Here is a 21,632-nt window from a genome sequence, read left to right as displayed (position 1 = left end):
GTAAAAGTGCAAGTTCCACAGATCGAATAGGAATGTATCAGACAAGGTGACCCTTCAAGTAAACTGGTCTCAGGCTGTTAAGGGCTTTAACATACCAACAGAAATAGGAACTTAGCCTGGGAATAGGATAAAGCATCACTTACCTCACGAAACCTTTCCAGAGAGCTCTCAGGCCCAAACACAAATTGCAAAGGGACAGCCTCGCAAAGGCAGCTTGGGCGGCCTTGAGAGCTGTAAACATGAGTAGCCACCCGACTCAAGGTGTCTGAGGTAACTGGCCGCGAATGGCGCAATGCAGATACAATCTCATCGTCCAAGAGCCAGCGGATCTGTGATAGTAAAGGCAGCATAGCAAGGTCTAGATCAAAACTATAGTACAGACTGTGCTGCAGGCCTGCTTCTGGCAGCTGCATCCCTGCCAAGTCTCCCTAGCCTGGTGCTTGGCCAGGGCGCACTCCAGGACTGAGGGATGGGAAGGAAAAGTGGGGGCACAGGCAGGAGGAATATTCCCTTAGTCTTAAAGCATTCTCAGTCCAAGGGCCAAACCAACTCACCTCTGTCATAGTAGCTTCAATGGCTTGTCTGTGCACTCCGGGAAGTTTGGAGAGTGCTGGATGCCTTGAACAAGAAGATGGTTAAGCAATGGTCAAACACAGCGGCTCACTATTTCTGCACCCCAGCACAAAAAGGTGATGAAGAGGATAAGTTACCCATCATCCACAGTTGATGGCAGCCTGTCCAAGGTGTGCATAAGCTCCTCATCAGAGCGGAAGGAGGAGGGCCGCCCTGGGGAACGGGTGAAGGAGACGCTACTCTCAGAAGTATACCTGTAGAGAGAAGAGGGGGAAAAGTTACTGGGTTCCCCTGGGGTCTTGCCAAAACCATTTGCATGCTGAAGGCTCAGGCAGCCCTACCCACAACCCACCCCTGTGGTCCCACCTATTGTGATGCAAATCGTTCACCATTTCAATTTCCAGGGGAAGGGTTAGAACAAAAATGTCAAGAGTCACACACAGGTCAGACAGGTCAATGGTGTGCAGTGCCTTGCAGCTCTCAAAGCAGTCCAGTACTTCTCCTAGAGAAAGCAACAGACATTACTTGGGTGAGAGAAAACTACTTAAGCCTCTTTGCCAAATGCACAGGGAGGAGATTGGGCCTCGGCCATATGATCCCCTCCCTTCCTCTGGGAGGCTGAAGCCAATTTTCCATGCCCAGTGAGCCATACCCCCTAGCCATGCTGCCCCACCTCAAAACCCAGACACATTTTCATTTACCCAGGCAGGTGGGTAGCGAGCGAACAGGCATGGAACTGTGCTGGCTGCGCAGCTTCACAGAGCAGGTCAAATGCACAAAGAGGGGTGGCATGTCCTGTTCCAGCAACTCTTGCTCTGCTAGAGAGTCACCCAGTACACTGAAGGAGTCCTCATCCTGGTTAACAGTGTTGGAGTCAGACAGGGAGTCTCTTTCTAGACATTCATGGTCCAAGCGTTCCCGATATTCCACCTCCAGTTCTGGATCGCTCTCAGTACCAATGCCACAGCCAGATGCATTCCCTATGTAAAGAGTTCATTAGTCAAGTTCAAAAAATGGGATAGTGGTAGTAAGCTGCCTTCAGGGAATGATGGGGCTTTGGTAAATTGCATCAGGCCTCAAAAACGTTTAGCCCGAAGGGGTTAACTGCAATGACACTCTTGTAAATAGGAGGATTGGCTTTGGATGTTATAGGAAACGCTGCCAGCTGAATGAACAATAGACAGGCACTGCTGGCCAGCCAAGGTTCAGTGCTGCCGGAAGCCAGTCTGAGAAGCCTTGCACATTACACAGTGTGGCAGCATTAATACTCAAGTATGTTTTTTAAAAAAATCAGGAATATATAATTAGATTACATAAGATAAATATACGATGGGTTGTTTAGTAACACCTATGTTAAGCTTCAAATTGTCACTTGGCATGATTTATAGTTATAAAGGAGGAAAAACATTGAGACAAAAGATGGGGCAATTAGTGAATATGCACTGATTGTACAAGTGGCTGGTCAGACCTAATTAAGTGGGTTGGACTTTTAGAAAAGGTGGTAATGATATCAACCTGAATTATTTATTTATTTAATTCAATTGGGAATAGCCTCTGTGCATTCTCTCATGTAGAAGGAAATGTTGGCCTTGTACGTTTCTAGGCAATTCTTAAGACCTGTCAGTACAATGGGCCATGAGTGTTGTTAAAACCTCTGGATAGTCCTGCACTCTCTTCTGCCTGCCTCACCTCTCTTAGTTGCAAGAATATAAAGGCTAAAACCCAGACAAAGAATGCTCTAGGTTTGCAAGGTTCTCTATGGGGGAAAAAAGAGGGACTGATGCATGCCCTGGGCGTCCTCTGGGTGTCTTGCTGCCACCAAGGACCTGCATGGCCTACACTATGGGCTTAGCGACAGCTTGTGAATGGAGCCGAGTTGAGTGATATTAGAACATCTTTACCAGAAACAAGCAATTCTAAGAGAGCTGAGATGTAACCATATAGCTATCTCGATTGATTGTATCTTATGCAAAAGGAAGGAAAATAAATATTCATAGCTGGGAGGAATGGGAAGCCTCTAGTACCAGGAGTCTAGCCTTAGCAATTCCACTGCCTCAACGCTTCCAGAACACTCCAAGCTAGGATCCTGCACGTGTCTCCTCCGCCTGCATCTACAGCAGGGATGGGGAACCTGTGGCTGTCCAGATGTTGTTGGGACTCCTACAAATCCCATGAACATCCTCTAGGAATTTTTGAAGGGCCACACCCTGATCTATAACCTGCTGACCTAAGAGGAAAAACAGTGACTCAATGCAACCATACTCAAGGACTCTCATACTCTCCCCTAGCACATATACATACACATTCTTTCTTTAGCCTGCTCAAGGATAAAAAAACAAAGGAGTCCTGTATCACTAAATTACAAGGGTCAATGCATTTGCAACTGTAATAGCAGTGCACAGCAGGGCAAGGAAAAGTTCCTTTACCTTCATCTGCTGCCAGATCCGTTTCAGAGCTCTCCATGTCTTCACTGCCTTTCCTATCTGCATGGTCCCGAGAGGCCTCCTCCTAAACAGGGACAATAAGCCACAAGTGTAATATGTGTAAAGCCTGAGTCCTTTAACAGCCACTGATCCCCTTAAGGGGCCTCCCTGAGCAAATATACAAGCAAATATCCTCCTACCTCTTTTTTGGCAGAAGGAGGGCAGTAGAAATAGTAATGAGGATTGGATGGTACTGGCTTAAAATGCAAGCTGCCAATCTCCAAGAACTTCTCCTAGAATGGGAAGAAGAAACACTTGGAGGACACACTTTGGCCATAAAAGCTTTTCTCTTACCCCACGAAAATAAAGGAGCCTTCCCTTTACCTGGATGATCCTGTGTAGGTCAGGGTGTGCTTGGCATGGCTGGCTGCTCTCTAGCAATGAGAGGGGGAACTCTGGGCAGCAGCTGTGGTTGGGCTCTTGAGAAGGACAGACGGAGACATGGGAATCCGGCTCACTAAAATCCTCCGTCTCAGCACTGCACAGCGGGTTCAAGAAAGAGCTAAGTCAGTCACAAGCATCTCCATGCACTCATGCTCCCAGTAACACAGCACCAGCTCTTCATGCTCTTCAGTCAGAAGCAATCTACTGTATGTGCTTCCCCCCACCCTATATTCCAAGCTCGCCACTCGGTTAAAAATAAGAGTTAGGCACAAATACAGATGCACACAGAATGGCTTATGTATAACATTTTGCTGGAACATGCAACTTCTGGAGCTGGGTCCATGAAAAGAACCCCAGCAGAAATCTAGGACCCTGTTCATAGATTCATTGCTCAAAAGTCTATAACATGAACAGTAACCATGAACACACGAACATAAAATACTGTGTTTGAATCAGCTTTGCTCAGTCTAAATGTGGGAAAAAGCAGTGCAAGTGAAGATCAGAGGCCTTTGGTTCACCAGCATGGGCATTCCAATCCTCCCCTCCTGTCAAAAATTGTACATATGCAACCCCCCCAATGTGTGCTTCAAGTAATATTTTTCAGAGCACCATTTTATAATATTTAGCAATGGAAAAAAAGATCTTAAAATGGCCTAATCTACTGTTACATGAAACCTTTCTAAAACTAATTTGGTGGAAGTTTAGTTAATTGATTTTTTTAAAGAACTTCCATGCTATGAAGGGATTAGAGGAGGATCAATGGATAAACCCCTTAAATACAGATCAATGCACATTTATTGATTCAGGCAAATAGAGACACTGTGAGGAATAATGATTGTTGGAAGAGAATAATGTGAAGAGCGAAGGAGGGTGATTTGTTGTGCCAGATATATTAAACTACAGTACCTCTCTCTTCTCCTTCTCTATTTGGCTGCCCCTTTTTTGGTCTGCAAGCCAAATGAACCCTCCTGCCTCCCTCTACTGCATTATGGAGGCATAAATTCCTCCTTTTTAAAAAAAAAAGATGTTTTGTTTTAATATGTTTTTACAGATGTTTTGTTTTAATATATTTTAAAGTCTTTTATTTTAAAGATATTTTACACTGTTTTTGTTTACCGCCCTGGGCTCCTTCTGGGAGGAAGGGTGGAATATTAAACAAACAAACAAATAAATAAATAATAAACATTTGTATAGGTTTGTTTCAATTATCTTCCCCACATGCAGAGGACCTGGAAATCTACTTGTCTTTTTATATGTCACTCATATAACTTAACTGGAATAGTTGGTGCTAATAGAATAAAAAAGGGATTAAAAAATCAGTTTTTCTGCATCAGGTTATGACTCTGAGTAACTTTTGCCCTTGATAATTTAAGGAAATAAAACACGACTATCTGTGCTCTGCATAAATATATCCAAACTATATATTAAGATCATTCAAATATATTCACTCTGCAATTATTTGCTTATGTTGCATAATTTACTCTATTCCTGCAAGTTATGCAGAACTTTTAAAAGCTGTTCCTTGACTGCTAGAAATTTTGCTCAGCCTGCTTTTGCCCTCTGAGATTTTATCCTGCACACTTTTTGCAAGCTTATTTTCCAGAGGCAAAAAAACCTAGAAAGCTTTTTTAATTAAAAAAGGTAGGGGGAGGAGACAAAATTCTCAAAACAAGAGATGCAAATGTATTGCTTGCGTATGGCAATGACAAAAATGCACAGGACTGGATGACCTGCTAATCTGGCTCCTTGCCCAGAGGACATACAACAACTAACTACATCTTCTCCCTCCCACCTTTATTTCTCTTTTTTCAGTTTTGTTCTTTGTTTTCCTACTTATTTGATTGAAAACAGAAGACTCGATAGTCAATAATTCCACAGAAACTCAAGATTGCATTGGTATTATAATCTTACAATTACAAAAGTAAATGATTAGAAACCTTTTTTCTTTCCATCCAGAGGGTTAATATTTGTTTTTCAAAATAAATAAATAAGTTTGTTCATTCCAGTTTTAGCTATAATTATTCTCCTTCCTTTCTATTATTTAACATTACAGATAATAAAAATCTTGATAAGTTATTCATTTAAACACAAACAAAACTGAAAATGTGAAGCTCATTTCCAGCTCAAATCCCACCATCTAAAGCAGAGCTGGGGAACCTGTCACCGCCCAGATGTTGCTGGGCTCCAACTCCCATCATCTCTGACCACTTGCCATGCTGCCTGGGGTTGATAGGAGTTGGGAATCCAACAACATCCGGAGGGCTACAGGTTGACTATCCCTGATCTAAAGTTTCTGCAGCCTTCCCAATGTAGTCACTGTTGCTGATGTTCATTTGACTTGATGGCACTTTCCCTTTCCTCATTCAGAGCCTTGAAAATGTTGCATGGCCACAGAACCACAGTCCCTCTTGATAGCTCCCCTGGTTTATAAAGAAACAGCCTGCTTGGTTTACAGAATGGGACTCTGGCAAACCTGTGATGTTTGGAGCCCATACACAAAAAAAGATGGTCCAGGGCAAAATCACCTATTAGACTACAATCTACTATACTTTCCACTGTACTTTCAACACTGCCAAGGCATCCCAGGTCTACAATTCATTCTTATGTCTCTATAATGGGAACAGCCACCCCACCTGGAAACAGATACTAGCACACCCCGCGCTCGGGAGGCTTGTACTGCTTCCCCCACCAAGCTGGTGGGCAAATGCTGATGGCGTTCACAGAAGGAGCGCACGTGATTACACAGAGTAAGTAAAAAGCTAGTGATGTCTATCTCCTGCAGAAGCTCCTCACAGTAATCCATGGCTATGAGCAGATCAGGGCCGCTAATGCTGTGACCCTGTTGTAGGCTCTGGAACAGGCCTGCAGAGAATGAGAAAATTAAGTGTCAGATGGCCATGCAGATTCATCCAGAAAGGTCAATATAGTAAGCAGCAGAAATGGCAACTTGAAAAAAAATAGCACCCCAGGTTTTGTTGGTTGAGGCTCTACCCATTTCTATATTACCAAGCTGCCAATCAGGCCCACTCTGAGGACGGGGGATTCAAGTTTCCCACAGGCACTTGGCAGTGGTAAGGCCCCTTTCCTGGTGTTCAAGAAGAAAGTCAGGCCCAGGGTGGTAGCAGAAGAGCTAGAGGCCCCCTCCACCCCCCCAAGCAAGATATATCTGTCCCTTACCTTTTACATAGCACTGGTGGGAATGTTCTTGCAGCAAGGTGCAGAAACTCAGAAATTCCTTGTGCTTGGAATCTAACCAGGGAGCAGTGGTAGGGCGCTCCACAGACTGGCTTCTGGAAGACAGAAGCATCCAGCAAGGTAACAAGGGGACGATCTAGATTCTAGGACAAGGCCCAAATATCTCCCTCATTTTGTCTTTTCATCCTAGTTCTCCCTCCAGATCTCACACATTCTTATGGCTCTGGCGGAAACACTAGCATTTGGCCTAGTTAACATGGGTTGACACATAAGCCTGGCAAAACTTCCAGAAACTAAGCAGTGATTACATCTGTACAGTCTCAAAGCCCATGATTTGCCCAATAAATACAGAGATGCTATCAAGTTTCCTGTGCACTTGACCTCACCTGAAAAAAATATCCCGCAGAGGCTTATCTGGCCTGGGACTGATCATTTGCTCCCGCAACAGTTCCAAGGAACAGCTGTAGACATAGACAGGGCAGCGGGCTCGGCAGCTCTCTCCCATGTCAGGCTGAGATGTCTGGCGACTGAAGGAGATACGCCCTTCCCTTCTTGGCACAGCATCTGGATCTCCTGAGTCCTGGCCAATTTCTGTAGAGGAAATGCATCTTGGGGAGTGAGAAGCATCTTCATGCTCACAGCTCAAACAAGAAAGAAATGATGCCCTTTTTATGCACCTGGCATGGCATACATCATACCTTGCATGACTCAGCAGCATGCCTGACATGCACTCCCTTTCCCCTGCCTCCAGTACTAGAGGCAGTGCTTTCCTTCTCCCTATCAGTTTGCAGTGGAAGAGCACATGCTTTGCATACAGAAGGTCTCAGGTTTAATTACTGGCATCTCCAATTTATAAAATGATCATGTGGCAGGTGACGTGAAGGACTTCTGCTTGTGACACTGAAGAGCTGTGGCCAGTCGCAGTTTAGAGCAACATTGCCCAGCCTGGTTGCCCTCCCAATGTTGTTGGACTACAACCCTAATCAGCCCCAGCTAGCACGGCTTGATGGGAAACGTAATCCAACAACATCTGGAGGGCATGAGGTTGGAAAAGACTGGGTGCAGGCAACACTGGGTAACCTGAAGAAATAGTCTGACCTCTTATGTAAAGCAGCCTCCTGTGTCCCTTTGGCCTGCTCAGCTAAGGAACCAGTGATATATGTGTATATAGATGGCTTCTTACAATGGAATGCTTGTTGGTTTCTCAATTGAATGTGTGTCAGGAGGGTTGGGTAGTTCCAGTCTGGGTAGGCAAAGGCTCTAGTCTCAGGCAGGCTTCATTTAAAAAAAATAGGCACATGGATGCCACTGTACCCCCCAACGTTGTGCTAGTCCTTAAGTCCACCTGGAAGCTGTGCTCTCCTCTATAACCCACTGTTGTTGGCTGCTGCTCAGTCAGAGTGAGAGAGAGAGTCACTGTGGTTGGCAGGTTGCCTTCTCCATGGGTCTGGGCTTTCTGGGTAGCAAGCGCAGAGAGCAGGAAGATGGAGAACTAAACTACTTCATTCCACTAGAAACCATAACTTGATCACCTTTGGGAAGCACATCACCATTAAAAGCTCTATCTCCAGCTTGTTTTTCTGACCTAAGCAGTGTGTGTATATGTGTATGTATGTATATAATGGAAGGGAAGAGAACTGGATTCTCTCACCCCATTAGTGTTATATCATTATGCTTTACTTTAGGTGAGAAAAATCCAATTCTCTTTCTCTTTTTTCCTACCTCATCTAATCTTGCTTCTTATAAGGGAAACTAGCTAGAAGCAAAAGGTTTTTTAAACTTCCCTGATGTCATGTGGAGTGCAGTAGAGTCCCAGGTTTCATTCAGACCACACCAGTAAGCCTCTGCCACAGTTGAAAGGAGATTGCCATAGACATTTAAGTCTTCTTAATAGTATGCTTGTGTATGGATTTTAAAATATAAACTATTCAAGATTGCACCCTTGGCCAAAAGTGGATGCTCTAGAATGCCCATAACCAGTGCCTAATACCACCCTTCATCCTCTCCCCCCCTCCCCGCCACAGATCCTAAACACAGGAGAATGGCTGTGCTGCAAAAGCAAGCAAGCCAAAGCAAGGTTGGTACCATTGGCTGGTGTGACACTGACGGTTGGAAGCAACCCTGAAATCGCCAGCTCCTGTTCTCCTTGGGAAAGTGTTGGTTCCTGCTCTTTTGAAAGTTTATTTGTCCCATGAGCCATCAATTTCTGTATGTCTGGAAAAGATGATAATAGTTCATTGCACATTACCGATCCCTTCTTTCTCTGCCCCATCAGTAATGCTTGGCACAGAGTCTTGGGGTTGTGGAGAAGTCACTCAACTGAGGCAGCTGCAAAAATTCAAGGACAAAAATGGGGAACCTGGTGCTTCCAGATGTTGTTGGACTCCAACTCCCATTAGCCTCAAGGAATATGGCTAATAGTCAGTGATTATAGGAGCTGTAGTCCAACACCTAGAGGGCTACAGGTTACCAATCTCTGTTCCAGCAGATGGAAGTCATTATCTGATGTGGATATCATTGGCTTGGGTCACACAACAGGCTAAGCAGTGGTTTATAAAGCAAGGTTTACTTACCCATAGTTAAAATTGATTGTCAGAACACAGCTCCACAGCTTAACTATGGTTAACAGGAGCTTATGAGCCAAAGTTTGTAGTTGGTTTAACCATAACTTGGTGAACCTGGACCTGTTCTTAACTATGGTTAGCGAGAGTGGCAACCAAAAAGCCATCAAGCCACCAGTATAGAGTGGCCAAAAAGAGAAGACTCGCTCTAGGCTCACTGGTTCTTCCTGGTGCCTGTTACTCAGCCCATCTTCGTGACCCCGTGTCACCTACAGGAAGTGCTTTCTACATCAGCTTCACTGCTTCTGCACCACAAGGCCAAGGAAACTTAAAGAGAATGCAGTAGCCTGCTGTCAGCTACTGACACTGTAGCACACTTTCTTTGGGAATATGACAGGAGTAGATTCATTACAGAAAGCGGTTCATATACAAAATAAAGGGATTGCAGGTGGCTGTTTTCAGTGGGCCTTGAAGATTCCCACATTTGAAAGTGAGTAGGGGAATGCCTGGTGAAATCTCAGAATATATGTGCAAATATGCTTAATTTGCATAATTTGTATCTATGGCAGATTTAGCTTCCCTTGCCATCATCTGATTTTTTCATCACACAGACTTTTGTATAGGCTGCAGAATGTTGGCAAACATCCGTCTGTATGAACTCTGTTCCTCAGGCTAATTCATGTTTTGGTCCAGAAAGCCCCTTACCTGGGAATGTAGCTGGTAGGAAGGTGAGGAAAAGATGCTGTGGATTTACCAGCTTCGCATAGCATCTCCACTGAGGAAAAAGGGCATCAGTTGCAGGAGAGATGTCAACTTTCGATCCCTCCGTATTGTTTGGAGCCTAAGACAGTAAAGTCAAACTGAACATGGCATGGCTTTCTGACACAGCAATGCTGCTCCTCACCCAGATTTAGCAGGCAAAATGTGTTGTCACACATTTTTGATAGCAAAGGTAGACAACTCTCTTTGCTCATTCACAGAGCCCTTAGATACAAAACCCAATGCCTTATTAAACACAAAACTACTGCACTGAGCCAAGAGATTGTAGCAGATTCTGCAGCAGCCTACTCGCTGACACACATGTGCTGCAAAGCATTACAGATCACCCCAATAAAGTCTCAAGTGGGTTCTCCATTAGGAGGGGACAGCAGATGGAAGCTCTCAAGTCTAGAGGGCTTGGCAATTTGACACTGACCTCAAGAAGTTACTCTACCTGGTGTGTACTTGCAGAGGTAGCAATGTCCTTGTTGCCAACGGAGTGGAAAGTGTTTGTTGGATCCTGATGTACAGGGGGCTGAGAGGTCTTTGGGGGCTCTGTCGAAAGAGAAGCAAAGTGGTCAGACGTTTTTAGAGGAATGGAGCAAGGCAGAGCCAATTGCATGTGCCTCTCTTACCTTGGACCACTGGGAGCATAAATGGAGGTGGGTGGCCATCTCTGTCCCGTTGTAGCACCTGCTCCATGAAGGTTACATGATCTGTGCCAGATAGTGTGATCTCCCTGTCACTGAGGTCATGCTGAAAACAGCCATGAAAGAGGCTGAGGAGCATTTCATTGGGCAAGAGAGAAGAGTCCTTTGTGATCCCATCATCCTCTGCTGCAGGACAAAAACAGGAACGTGAGCAAACTTTTTCCTCCGGTGCCTCTGCATCCATCTACTGTGCATGCTCTGACAGCCTTGTGAGGCAAAGGCAGACTAGAGCACCCAACCTCTCTGCCTAGCAAAAAGCAACAGAAATGGCATTGTAAGGCGTTCCAGTAATTCAAAAAGCATATCCCCTTCCTGCTGCTTCATTACATCTCACATTCAATGGCAAGCATGCTAAGAAGATAGTTTCTAAAAGAGAGGGATCAGGACTTCTGTGCCATCTGACTGAACGCCCTGCATATTAAGCCCAGAAGCGTGGAGTTGGGGACTTTGGTTATTGAAAAGAGAGGGACATATACTCTGCATGTGCTCAAAGGCACTCCATTATTGCTATGCATGTTCTAGAGATGAGAACATTTCAGGGTTGAGCCCTGGCCACTCCCTCCCACCCACCCCATCCCTGGTGACACGCGCAAACGTTTCAGGTCTAAGGTAACTTGCCTACTGTCAGCATCAGGAAGGACATTTCAATCTGCTGGCACTTGGGCAGCAGCTTCATGAGGTCAAACTGGAATGGAATTTCATGCACACGGGAGCCACTTCCAGAATGGCGACCTACAGCAAAAACCAGGAATCTAATCTTGACCAAGCCCACAGGCACAGCCCCACCTAGAAGCACATGCTAGAGCAATCACCTTCAGCAGCAGCAGGCCTTGGATCACATGCTGGGAAGACACAGTCCTTGTTCTGGCACAGCTGGCTGATATACTCAAAGGCAAGCATGGTATGGATGCACATCAGATCTCGAGGGTAGAGCTGGAATAGAGATCTGAAGTAAGATATAGGACTAGGTAACCTGGCCACAAAGACTTTACTGTTGAGTGGAATGCCACTCAAGACGACACAGAGCTGTCAAGGATAAACTTGGCCATATATACTCCCAATTCTTTGGGAGTAAATCCATGTTCAGATAACTCTCTGATGAGAAAAGTCAAGCCAAAAAAAAAAAAAGCCACCTCCTAATCCCCAGTCATAGCTAGATGCAGTGAGTGGTCTTTATAGCAAATAATAACAGTGATTGGGTAGGTCATCACGGCAAAGGCTCGCTACCTGAGAGGTCCCCAAGACCAGAAGCCACCCCCCAGGAAATACCAGCTGCTAGTCACTGTTTCTGCAGGATAATGGTCCCAGAGATTGCCTCCCCCCCCCCCACCAAAGGAACACACCGCTTTGGGGATTTTCTGGTAAGACAGGCCATGTAAGTGCTGCCAGCTGTCTGATGCACCATTCACACAGCCGCTTTGTGGCTCTACCCAGCACTCCGTAACAAGGTTCAGCTCCATGTCCACCTCAACAGCCTCTACCTCTGTATCATTGTCATCATCTGTGGAGAAACTGGAGAGCAAAAGAAGTGTTGTAAGTATGGTTTGAGCATCTGAGTGCTCCAACACAGTCACAGACAGTGCGATGTCTCTTATAGTTCCTGAACTTCCATGTATTATTTTCTTGAATTCCCAAAATATTAATGGTCCAGTGACTAGTCTTTCCGAACATCTGATGCACCTTCTTGGCCAGGCCAGTCAGGCAAGTGTTCAAAGGAAAGGTGAGGGCAAAGCCATTTTTTAGCCCATGTCTTGTGAAGCCATGCCCAGTGAAGCTATTAGCCACAATGGCTATGTTCTACCTCCCCCATCAGTGCAGTATAGCTCTGAATACCAGTTGCTGGGAATCTCAAGTGGAGAGAGTGCTATTGCATTCAGATTCTGTTTGCAGCACAGTCATTGGATCAGTCACTATGAGAACAGGATGATGGACAGATGGGCCTTTGGCCTGATCTAGCAGAGCTCTTCTTATGTTATTAAGGAGCACAAATGGGTATTTGGCCTGTGTGGAAAGGCAGCTAGACTGAAATAGCTGGGCAGCCAAAAAGAAGCTATATACCCAGAAGGAATCATCTTTAATATTAAGGATAAAAATATGGACTCTGCACTACCTTAGAATTGCTTACCAAGGTAAATGCTTTACAAGTATCCCAGGTCTCCCTGGACCCCAGACTAGACAAAAAAAAAAGAGGTAGCTTCTTCATTTACAGGCACAAAAGCAAGCACGCTTTTAATATTTGTCTTAAGGAGATTTACACCCCACCTCCAAATCAAATAGGCCCTAAGGCTACATAAGCTTATGAGATATTAATACAAGAAATACTGAATCCAGAGGATGATGGCTCCTGGCCCATCTCTAAGTGGCGAAACGTATTTGCTACATATCTGTTGTACAGCTGTTATATATTCCTAGAAACTATTATTAAAGCTAGATTAACTAAGCACATAGAAGAACAAGCCTTGCTGAAGCAGAGCCAGCATGGCTTCTGCAAGGGAAAGTCCTGTCTCAGTAACCTATTAGAATTCTTTGAGAGTGTCAACAAGCATATAGATAGAGGTGATCCAGTGGACATAGTGTACTTAGACTTTCAAAAAGCGTTTGACAAGGTACCTCACCAAAGGCTTCTGAGGAAGCTTAGCAGTCATGGAATAAGAGGAGAGGTCCTCTTGTGGATAAGGAATTGGTTAAGAAGCAGAAAGCAGAGAGTAGGAATAAACGGACAGTTCTCCCAATGGAGGGCTGTAGAAAATGGAGTCCCTCAAGGATCGGTATTGGGACCTGTACTTTTCAACTTGTTCATTAATGACCTAGAATTAGGAGTGAGCAGTGAAGTGGCCAAGTTTGCTGATGACACTAAATTGTTCAGGGTTGTTAAAACAAAAAGGGATTGTGAAGAGCTCCAAAAAGACCTCTCCAAACTGAGTGAATGGGCAGAAAAATGGCAAATGCAATTCAATATAAACAAGTGTAAAATTATGCATATTGGAGCAAAAAATCTTAATTTCACATATACGCTCATGGGGTCTGAACTGGTGGTGACTGACCAGGAGAGAGACCTCAGGGTTGTAGTGGACAGCACGATGAAAATGTCGACCCAGTGTGCGGCAGCTGTGAAAAAGGCAAATTCCATGCTAGCGATAATTAGGAAAGGTATTGAAAATAAAACAGCCGATATCATAATGCCGTTGTATAAATCTATGGTGCGGCCGCATTTGGAATACTGTGTACAGTTCTGGTTGCCTCATCTCAAAAAGGATATTATAGAGTTGGAAAAGGTTCAGAAGAGGGCAACCAGAATGATCAAGGGGATGGAGCGACTCCCTTACGAGGAAAAGTTGCAGCATTTGGGGCTTTTTAGTTTAGAGAAAAGGCGGGTCAGAGGAGACATGATAGAAGTGTATAAAATTATGCATGGCACTGAGAAAGTGGATAGAGAAAAGTTCTTCTCCCTCTCTCATAATACTAGAACCCGTGGACATTCAAAGAAGCTGAATGTTGGAAGATTCAGGACAGACAAAAGGAAGTACTTCTTTACTCAGCACATAGTTAAACTATGGAATTTGCTCCCACAAGATGCAGTAATGGCCACCAGCTTGGATGGCTTTAAAAGAAGATTAGACAAATTCATGGAGGACAGGGCTATCAATGGCTACTAGCTGTGATGGCTGTGCTCTGCCACCCTAGTCAGAGGCAGCATGCTTCTGAAAACCAGTTGCTGGAAGCCTCAGGAGGGGAGAGTGTTCTTGCACTCGGGTTCTGCTTGCGGGCTTCCCCCAGGCACCTGGTTGGCCACTGTGAGAACAGGATGCTGGACTAGATGGGCCACTGGCCTGATCCAGCAGGCTCTTCTTATGTTCTTATGTTCTTATTCCTCTTATTCTGCTCAAGTGACCACCATCCCTACATTTTGCTGAATGACTATAATTAGGCATGAAGTACTGTGCAGTTGTGTGGGAAACTGAGGCAAACTGACCAACTCCCAGTTACTCTAAAGCCAGTAATAATTTCCACCAGTACTACATGCACACCTTGAACAGCTCTGAGTTCTGGACTAGGACTGCTGTGGGAATAGACACATTGCCAGCAGAAGCCTTGGGAAAGCTTGCTTGCAGCCCAGAGATATCGGGGCAGCATTCATTCCACATCAGCACAACTGAGTGTTCATTCACGTTCATTTTCAGTGGCACTGGGGCTGCCCACATTCCGGCACATGACAGCTCTCGCAACATGATGGGCAGGAAGGACATCTATACACTCCCAACTGGAAGCCCCGTTGCCACTGTACACAGCAGCTGACCAGACATAAAGGTTCTTGTTTGATATTTGGCAGCTTTGTCCATATGACTCCCGAGGACTGTCATAATAGCTTTAACAGCACCCAGAAATCCCTGTAGTGGTAGGACTCCTGTGATCCCCACATTGGAGATCCCTCACCTGTCTTTAGTCGAAGTGGAATGTGGAGGGAACAGCACATATTGGACAACACAGGTGTGCTTCTCACTGCCGCTCTCTCTGGAGGAATCGTTCTGTGGAAGAACAGCCTATATGAGCCAATCCTGCTCCTCTGCTACCCCTTCCCTAAGACACCACCTTGAAGGCCTGATGCTGGGAGAGCAGCAGCCAAGCAGCACAACCTTGCCCAGCCCAGACACAGCAGCTCCTCTGCTCCCTGGTTCAATGTGCTTTTTCTTCCCCATGGAGGAGGGGCTAGAAAGAACAGAACTGGGTGAATGTTATTCAGGCAAACCTTATGAGGAGGACTTTCTTGCCATTGGTCCCCAGGCTGCAGACTTTGGCAACCCCTCCTCCCTTCCACAGAGGCAGTGGGAGGATCACCAGCTGCATGCTCTCTTCATCTGCAGACCTTCTTCGTCAGGGGTGTCTAACCCTTGTTTGAGCTGAGAGCTGCACTGACCCACCCATGGCCAACCCTCAGAGGACCGCACGTCAAACTGATGGTGACTCAAGCAGGACAAAAGAGTGGGCATGGCTAAAATGTTTACTTTTTTTTTTTAAGGACAAGTTGCAGGGGGCTTGGGAAGGTCACAAAAAACTTTTGGCATCATAGAATCACAGCAGGTCACCCAACGGGAGTGGCCAGGAATTTTTTTTTTATAAGAGTAAATATTTTGGCAATGCCTTAGGAACCACAAAAACGCCTTTTGGCACCACAGCCTATAGGAACAGTCAATTTTTTAAAAATGACAAATTGGGGAAGGGTGTTTGGGGCATAAAAATCTTGGCGGGATGGGGCAGATATAGCCTGTGGGCCATGGGGTAACTACCCCTGTTCTATATAAACAGGGCCACAGGAGCACACCTGGGAACATGGCATAGGAAATATTTGACATGTCAGGGCCAGGGAGTTAAACACAAGAACATGAGACCTGGCAAATGTTTCTCTGCATCCACCACATAGGAACTAGCCCCTTGTTGAGATCATGATAATGCGGCATCACTGGAGGTGAGAACAGGAGCATTAGACAAAAGGAGAACAAACAAACAGGGTTTACCTTCATGGGCAATTCTAGCACCATACTGATAATCCCATCACCACTGGATGCAAAGTGGAAGCCCTCAGACAGACGAACCCTGCATATTCCAGAAGAAAATTATGGTTGGTTCCTAGGCTCCCACATTACCCTCACCCATGTGCCTCACACTCCAAAACTTCCTGCTCCCTCAGAGTAATGCCCTTCCTTGTTCATCAAAAACTCAGCCAGACCCTATCCAACTCAGGCAAGGGCGACTGAGCCTGGGCCACTCGCATAAATAACTTAAGTATGAAAACTACCCTTCACCTCCACAGGTGGTAGGCTCCAATTCACCCTCTGCAACAAGATGGGCACTTACTCTGTGAGAGTGGACAGCAGTTGTGCCACAGCTGTGATGGGTACTGAGGGTACCAGCCCTGACTGCACACACCAGATCCAGCGCTGGTGGTAGAAGTAGCGAGACAAGGAGGCCAGGGTGGATGAAGCGGTGCGGTTGGCCACCATGGTGAGAGGGCCTGACATTGGGGGATTCTCCAGAGGCAGGAGGCAGGGAACACGATAGTCAGAGGGCAACTTCTCATATCTAGGAAATGGAGAGAAAATGTGAGGGGGCCAGTGAACATGATTACAGCTATGGGGTTGGACTGCTCACACTGGCCTCAATGAACACTTTTGAGAGGCTAGCGAGCCACCTCTGGGTCTTCTCAGCTTGAATTCTACCACAGAAGCCTATCCCATGCTCCAGAGAAAGGCTTGCGGGCACACGGGCAAACACATAAAAAAGAATACAATGCAATATTAAGAGGATTTCTTCTACAAAATTTCAGTTTGAGTAAATCATTTGGGGGGAGGGGCGCATAATTAGCACCACCTGAATTCCAGAGAGAATTAAGCTTTTTAGGAAAACAAACAAACAGAAAACCCCAAAACAAAAAGCCAGGAATTTCTAAACACAGGAGAGGGCAGGGCATGAATGACTGGGAAATCTGTAGGGGAAAGAATACTAAGCATGGGAGAGTGGCAGAAAGCTGTGTGAAGAACTGAAGACAACCCCCTTAATCTTACATAAAGCCTTGCTCAACATACATTTGACTGTTCAGCTTTCCCACCAAAACTGTCTTCTAGATTTTCTTTTTAAGTGAAAACAGAGATTCCCAGGATGACAAAGTATGTTCTACTTTGATTACCATACCTGCCTGCAACATAAGCACCCCTAGGCAGGAAGCATGTCAAGTTCCCAAGTCCAAGCCTGTCTGTCTCCCACTCTCATAATATTAGAGCCTGGGGTTATTCACAGAAACTGAATGGTGGGAGATTCAGTACCAACAACAGAAATAATTCTTCACGCAGCTGGTAGTTAAATTACAGAATTTGCTGCAATACAATGTGGGAATGGCCACCAACTTGGATGGCTTTAAAAAAAGGATTAGTCAAATTCATGGAGAATAAGGCTATCAATGGCTACTAATCATGATGGCTGTGTACTACTCCCAGGATCAGAGTCATCATGTCTCCGAATAGCAGCTGATGGACCACAACAGCAAGAGAGCACTATTGCTCTCGTAATCCTGCTTGTGAGCTTTCCCACGGCATCTGCTTGGTCAATGTGGGAAACAGGACACTGGGCCAGATCCACAGGTAGTCAACATGGTGGCTTCCAGATGTTTTGTACTACAACTCCCATTATGCCTGACCATTGGCCATACTGGGTGGGGCTGATGGGAGCTGTAACCCAAAACATCTGGAGATCATCATAATGGCTATCCCTGAAGGCCTTTGGTCTGATCCAGAAGGGCTCTTATGTTTTTAAGTAAGTTCTGAAACCAACAACTTCCACAGCTGCAACTGCCAAATCATATGCCATGTGTTGCATTGAGCTCATCTTCCAGAAAAAATGACTAATAAACATGAGTAATAAAAAAGCAGGGTTTGCATGCTTCAGACCTTCTGAGGCTCTAAGGCAGTGAATGTTCTGCACACACAAACATCTCATTCCCAGTACCTAATGAGGAGCTTCTCCAGAGGCTTGTGCAGCACAATAAGGCAAGGCCTGTCTGAGAGGGTTGGCTGGGCCCCAGGCACAGGAGGAGATTTTGATGGGGAGCTACTGCCAAGGACCTTCCTCTTCACTTTTGGAGTTGCCTCTTTGCTCTGTACTCTGTGGGGGAAGCGCAGCTGAAGGATACGATCTCTTAATTCTTCTACTATCTGTTGGAAGAGAAGTAGATGGGCATACACAAAGAACAGCATGTTCGGCTGTCCCTTTCATACGAACAGCCGCTGCTGTGGAGCCTGAATCTCTTCTTAGGGCCTGCTGTTTTCTCTGTAGAAGCCATACTGCAGCCTGTACTCTGCTCCAGAATCCCCCAGGTATACTAGTCAAAATAAGACATCAATCCCACAAAGGAATTCCCTTTGAAGCCTCTTTATTTAAAGCTGTCCAGAAGGAGACCATGTACGGCCTCTTAGATGTCCAGCAAAACCTGGATCAGCTCCAAAAATATCAGATGCCTAACCATCCTCCACAATATCATTTTAAGATGAGCTTGCTTTTCAAAAGCCTCCAACATCACTGGAGGCGAGCGGGAGGATGGGCCTTCTGGCTAGCTTTGCTCACCAATCCTGCTATTATTTAGACCTGGAAATAAAGCTTGTAGTCTATAAAGCCCAAGGACGACTTCAGACACTGAAAGAACAGGAGCATGTTTTGCTGCTAGGTAGTATAGCACAGTGGGGAGGAGAGCCTGGCTGGGAGTCCAGAGTCTGTGAGTTCAAATCCCCACTCATGTCTCCTGGGTGTCAAGGGCCAGCTAAACATCACCCCCACAGGGAGTGGCTCAGGGGTTACGTGCCCTGCCACCTGTGCAGCTGTGGGCAAGCTGTATAGTCCTAAGGAGCCCAGTTGCCCCCCAGCTGGCAGTTGCGGACAAGGAGGGGTCTGGCTTGTGCAGCTGTGGCAAGCTGAGCAGGCCCTAGCCAGCTGGGGAGGACTAGCCTCACAGGGAGGCAATGGTAAACCCCCTCTGAATACTGCTTACCATGAAATCCCTATTCATAGGGTAGCCATAAGTTGGGATCGACTTGAAGGCAGTCCATTTTCATTTTCAATGGTGAAGCTTTACTTCAAAAACATCTACCTAACCAATTCTTGCTGTATAACCATATTTTTCTGCAGTTCTCCTGAATGCTCACTACAACCCTAGGAAAGAAATCCAATACTCACTTTGTTCCTGATCTTAGCAAGTGTTCCAATGGGAAATCCCAGTCGAAGGACCATGCAGGGGGCTTTGGAAATGATCCGCACGACATAAAATGAAAAAGGAGGCTGATCCTCAGAACTGTAGAAGTGAAAACAACAAACAGCAGGTGGAATGACTTTACAGTCGGTGTTGAACATTAAGGCAAGCACTGACGACTTTTTCTCTGAAACTACTACTGCCCCCCACCCACCCATCATGCAAGGGTGAGGAATAACCAGAAATGTTGGTATAGACTGCAGATCGGCATCCTATGGCCCCCAATGATTCCTGAAGCTTCCCTATTCTTATATCACATTAGACATCCTTTCTTACTGTTCATTTTCAGTTCATGTTTTGGCTTTTAGAAGTGTTGCCCCCCTTTTCTATGTAGCATGAGAGAACAATTGAAAAGGGCAGTATTTTATTTGATTAAAATAAACGGATGGCTCCCCCCCATCATTCTAAAAAACTTTTTTCCTGATTGTGTGCCTGACAAAAGAGGTTCCCCACACACACATCAGATGTCCAAGAATAAGTTGATAGGTTTCTGCTATCTGTCTGTATGGCACATGAAAGTCAGAATTACTTTCACTTGCTTTCCAGAACATTAACCACATCAGACTGTTGTACTAAATATATATATATATATCAGTATACTTATTTGAATGTAAGCCCATTAAATGTACTGGGGCTTCTTTCTGAGTAGACCTGCACTGAATTGGGAATTCTAATATGAAATAGCCAAAGTGAAAATTGAAGAAAATTGAAGAAGTCTTTATACTGGATTAATCCATAATACACTTGTTTCTGATTCTGCTCATTGCTAGCATGCGACTCCCAACATATTGCCCCTGAAAGAATGCATCTCTTGACAGAAAAAAAAGTTGCCCACCCCTGGCATGGATGAACAAGCTGACTGTCTCAATGTGACTTGATAATGAGACATATCCACAAAACACAGGCTACTTTAGTTCTCCTTTTTGGAGCACTGCACAGATCAAATGGCATAATCCCTAGTTAGCATAACAATTGAGAAATTGTTTAAAATGATGTGCACTAAGAGGCACCCAAAATTCTCAAAAAGATACTCTCCTTAAGAGCTGGTTACCCAGTAGCACTGGGCTGACCTATTGCTGCAGAAAGAGAACATAAGCCTGATCCTACCCAAAGTCTCCCCACTGCCACAGTCTTTGCATCTTCCTGGACTGAGCATGGACTGCAACAGCTCAGCCCAAGCTGCCTCCACTCTTTATCAAGTCCCTTACCTGCGCATGAGCTTGACATAGGAGTAGCCTTCCACAAGCACAAAGCTACTCCAGTCACGCAGCAAAGAAGTCAGTGCCGAGTGCGAGATGCGGCACTGGATAGTGCTGTAGCGGCCATTGTTACCTGGGGTGTGCAAATGCTTTGGGACTGGCCTGTGAAACATATTAAAGAGTTACTACGCATGGTTCAGGGAAGACTGTTGGTGCTTATCCCTCTACTCCAGGGGAAAATTCACATGCAAGCCCTCTCCCTCAGTCATTTGGATGCTATCAACAAGAAGTGATAGGTCTATTCTTGGTAAGATAGAGGTGATACAAATGAAAATTGTTCCATGTTTTCTTTTTTTGTTTCAGGTTTTCCCCATCACAATCCATTCAGCTATCCTTAAGCGATGGCAATAACTGCTTAATAAGTTTGTATTTCAGGGTAAGGAACCTCGTTTGGCATTGAAGTTACACTAGAGAACGCCAGATGGAGGGGTATGGGACTGCCCCTTCTTGCTATATACTATGAGGCTTTTCAATTAAGACAGCTGTGCTTTACGATCACAAAAGAGTGAAAACATTGGATAGCCTTAGAGGAACATATGTTGGGGATGGGTCCTCTTTGGGCCCTCCTCTTTAGAAATATTTCTACAGCTCTGTTAAAGAAAAATTTAAAAATCCTTTTACATTTAGTATGTTTACAGTTTGGAAGCAGTGGCAAGCCTGGATTTTTCCAGTTTGCTCCCTTTGGGCCCCCCACAGTTTCACCCAGCAATCAATGATTCCTTGCTTTGACAGGTATTAGTGTAATGTGAAGTCAAAGGTTATTTTTGTTTGTGTGATTTTTATACCAGTGGTAGACCGGTTTCACGTGAACAGTTGCAGGTAGATCTGGAGGGACTGGGAGTGAATTGGTTATACTTGCATCAAATTATGCATTTACTGTTGGATACTAATATCTGCACACAGGCCACTAGATCCCT

At 45.3% G+C, this 21,632-nt stretch overlaps 1 protein-coding gene across 10 annotated transcripts in view; it reads right to left on the bottom strand.

Annotated features, from left to right (window-relative positions):
* Window positions 1-21,632, bottom strand: part of SZT2 (SZT2 subunit of KICSTOR complex) — an 89,596-nt gene that overhangs the window by 38,472 nt on the left and 29,492 nt on the right. For all 10 annotated transcript variants that reach the window (XM_061632659.1, XM_061632661.1, XM_061632662.1 and 7 more), the window contains exons 13-36: window positions 20,665-20,817; window positions 19,384-19,498; window positions 18,163-18,368; window positions 16,519-16,743; window positions 16,179-16,257; window positions 15,100-15,191; window positions 12,009-12,177; window positions 11,478-11,598; window positions 11,284-11,397; window positions 10,591-10,791; window positions 10,410-10,510; window positions 9,902-10,037; window positions 8,721-8,849; window positions 7,022-7,226; window positions 6,618-6,730; window positions 6,074-6,302; window positions 3,381-3,534; window positions 3,197-3,289; window positions 3,000-3,081; window positions 1,275-1,553; window positions 940-1,075; window positions 711-827; window positions 555-618; window positions 144-329 (exon numbers count right to left, since the gene is read on the bottom strand). In XM_061632659.1, coding sequence (XP_061488643.1) covers window positions 144-329; window positions 555-618; window positions 711-827; window positions 940-1,075; window positions 1,275-1,553; window positions 3,000-3,081; window positions 3,197-3,289; window positions 3,381-3,534; window positions 6,074-6,302; window positions 6,618-6,730; window positions 7,022-7,226; window positions 8,721-8,849; window positions 9,902-10,037; window positions 10,410-10,510; window positions 10,591-10,791; window positions 11,284-11,397; window positions 11,478-11,598; window positions 12,009-12,177; window positions 15,100-15,191; window positions 16,179-16,257; window positions 16,519-16,743; window positions 18,163-18,368; window positions 19,384-19,498; window positions 20,665-20,817 — 3,499 coding nt within the window. The remainder of the gene's footprint in view (window positions 1-143; window positions 330-554; window positions 619-710; window positions 828-939; window positions 1,076-1,274; window positions 1,554-2,999; window positions 3,082-3,196; window positions 3,290-3,380; window positions 3,535-6,073; window positions 6,303-6,617; window positions 6,731-7,021; window positions 7,227-8,720; window positions 8,850-9,901; window positions 10,038-10,409; window positions 10,511-10,590; window positions 10,792-11,283; window positions 11,398-11,477; window positions 11,599-12,008; window positions 12,178-15,099; window positions 15,192-16,178; window positions 16,258-16,518; window positions 16,744-18,162; window positions 18,369-19,383; window positions 19,499-20,664; window positions 20,818-21,632) is intronic.

The sequence above is a fragment of the Rhineura floridana genome, chromosome 6 (assembly GCF_030035675.1).
Source record: "Rhineura floridana isolate rRhiFlo1 chromosome 6, rRhiFlo1.hap2, whole genome shotgun sequence".
Classification (NCBI taxonomy): Eukaryota; Metazoa; Chordata; class Lepidosauria; order Squamata; family Rhineuridae; genus Rhineura; species Rhineura floridana.
The sequence above is the reverse complement of the archived record's forward strand: the minus strand, read 5'-3'. Positions and strand labels throughout refer to the sequence as shown.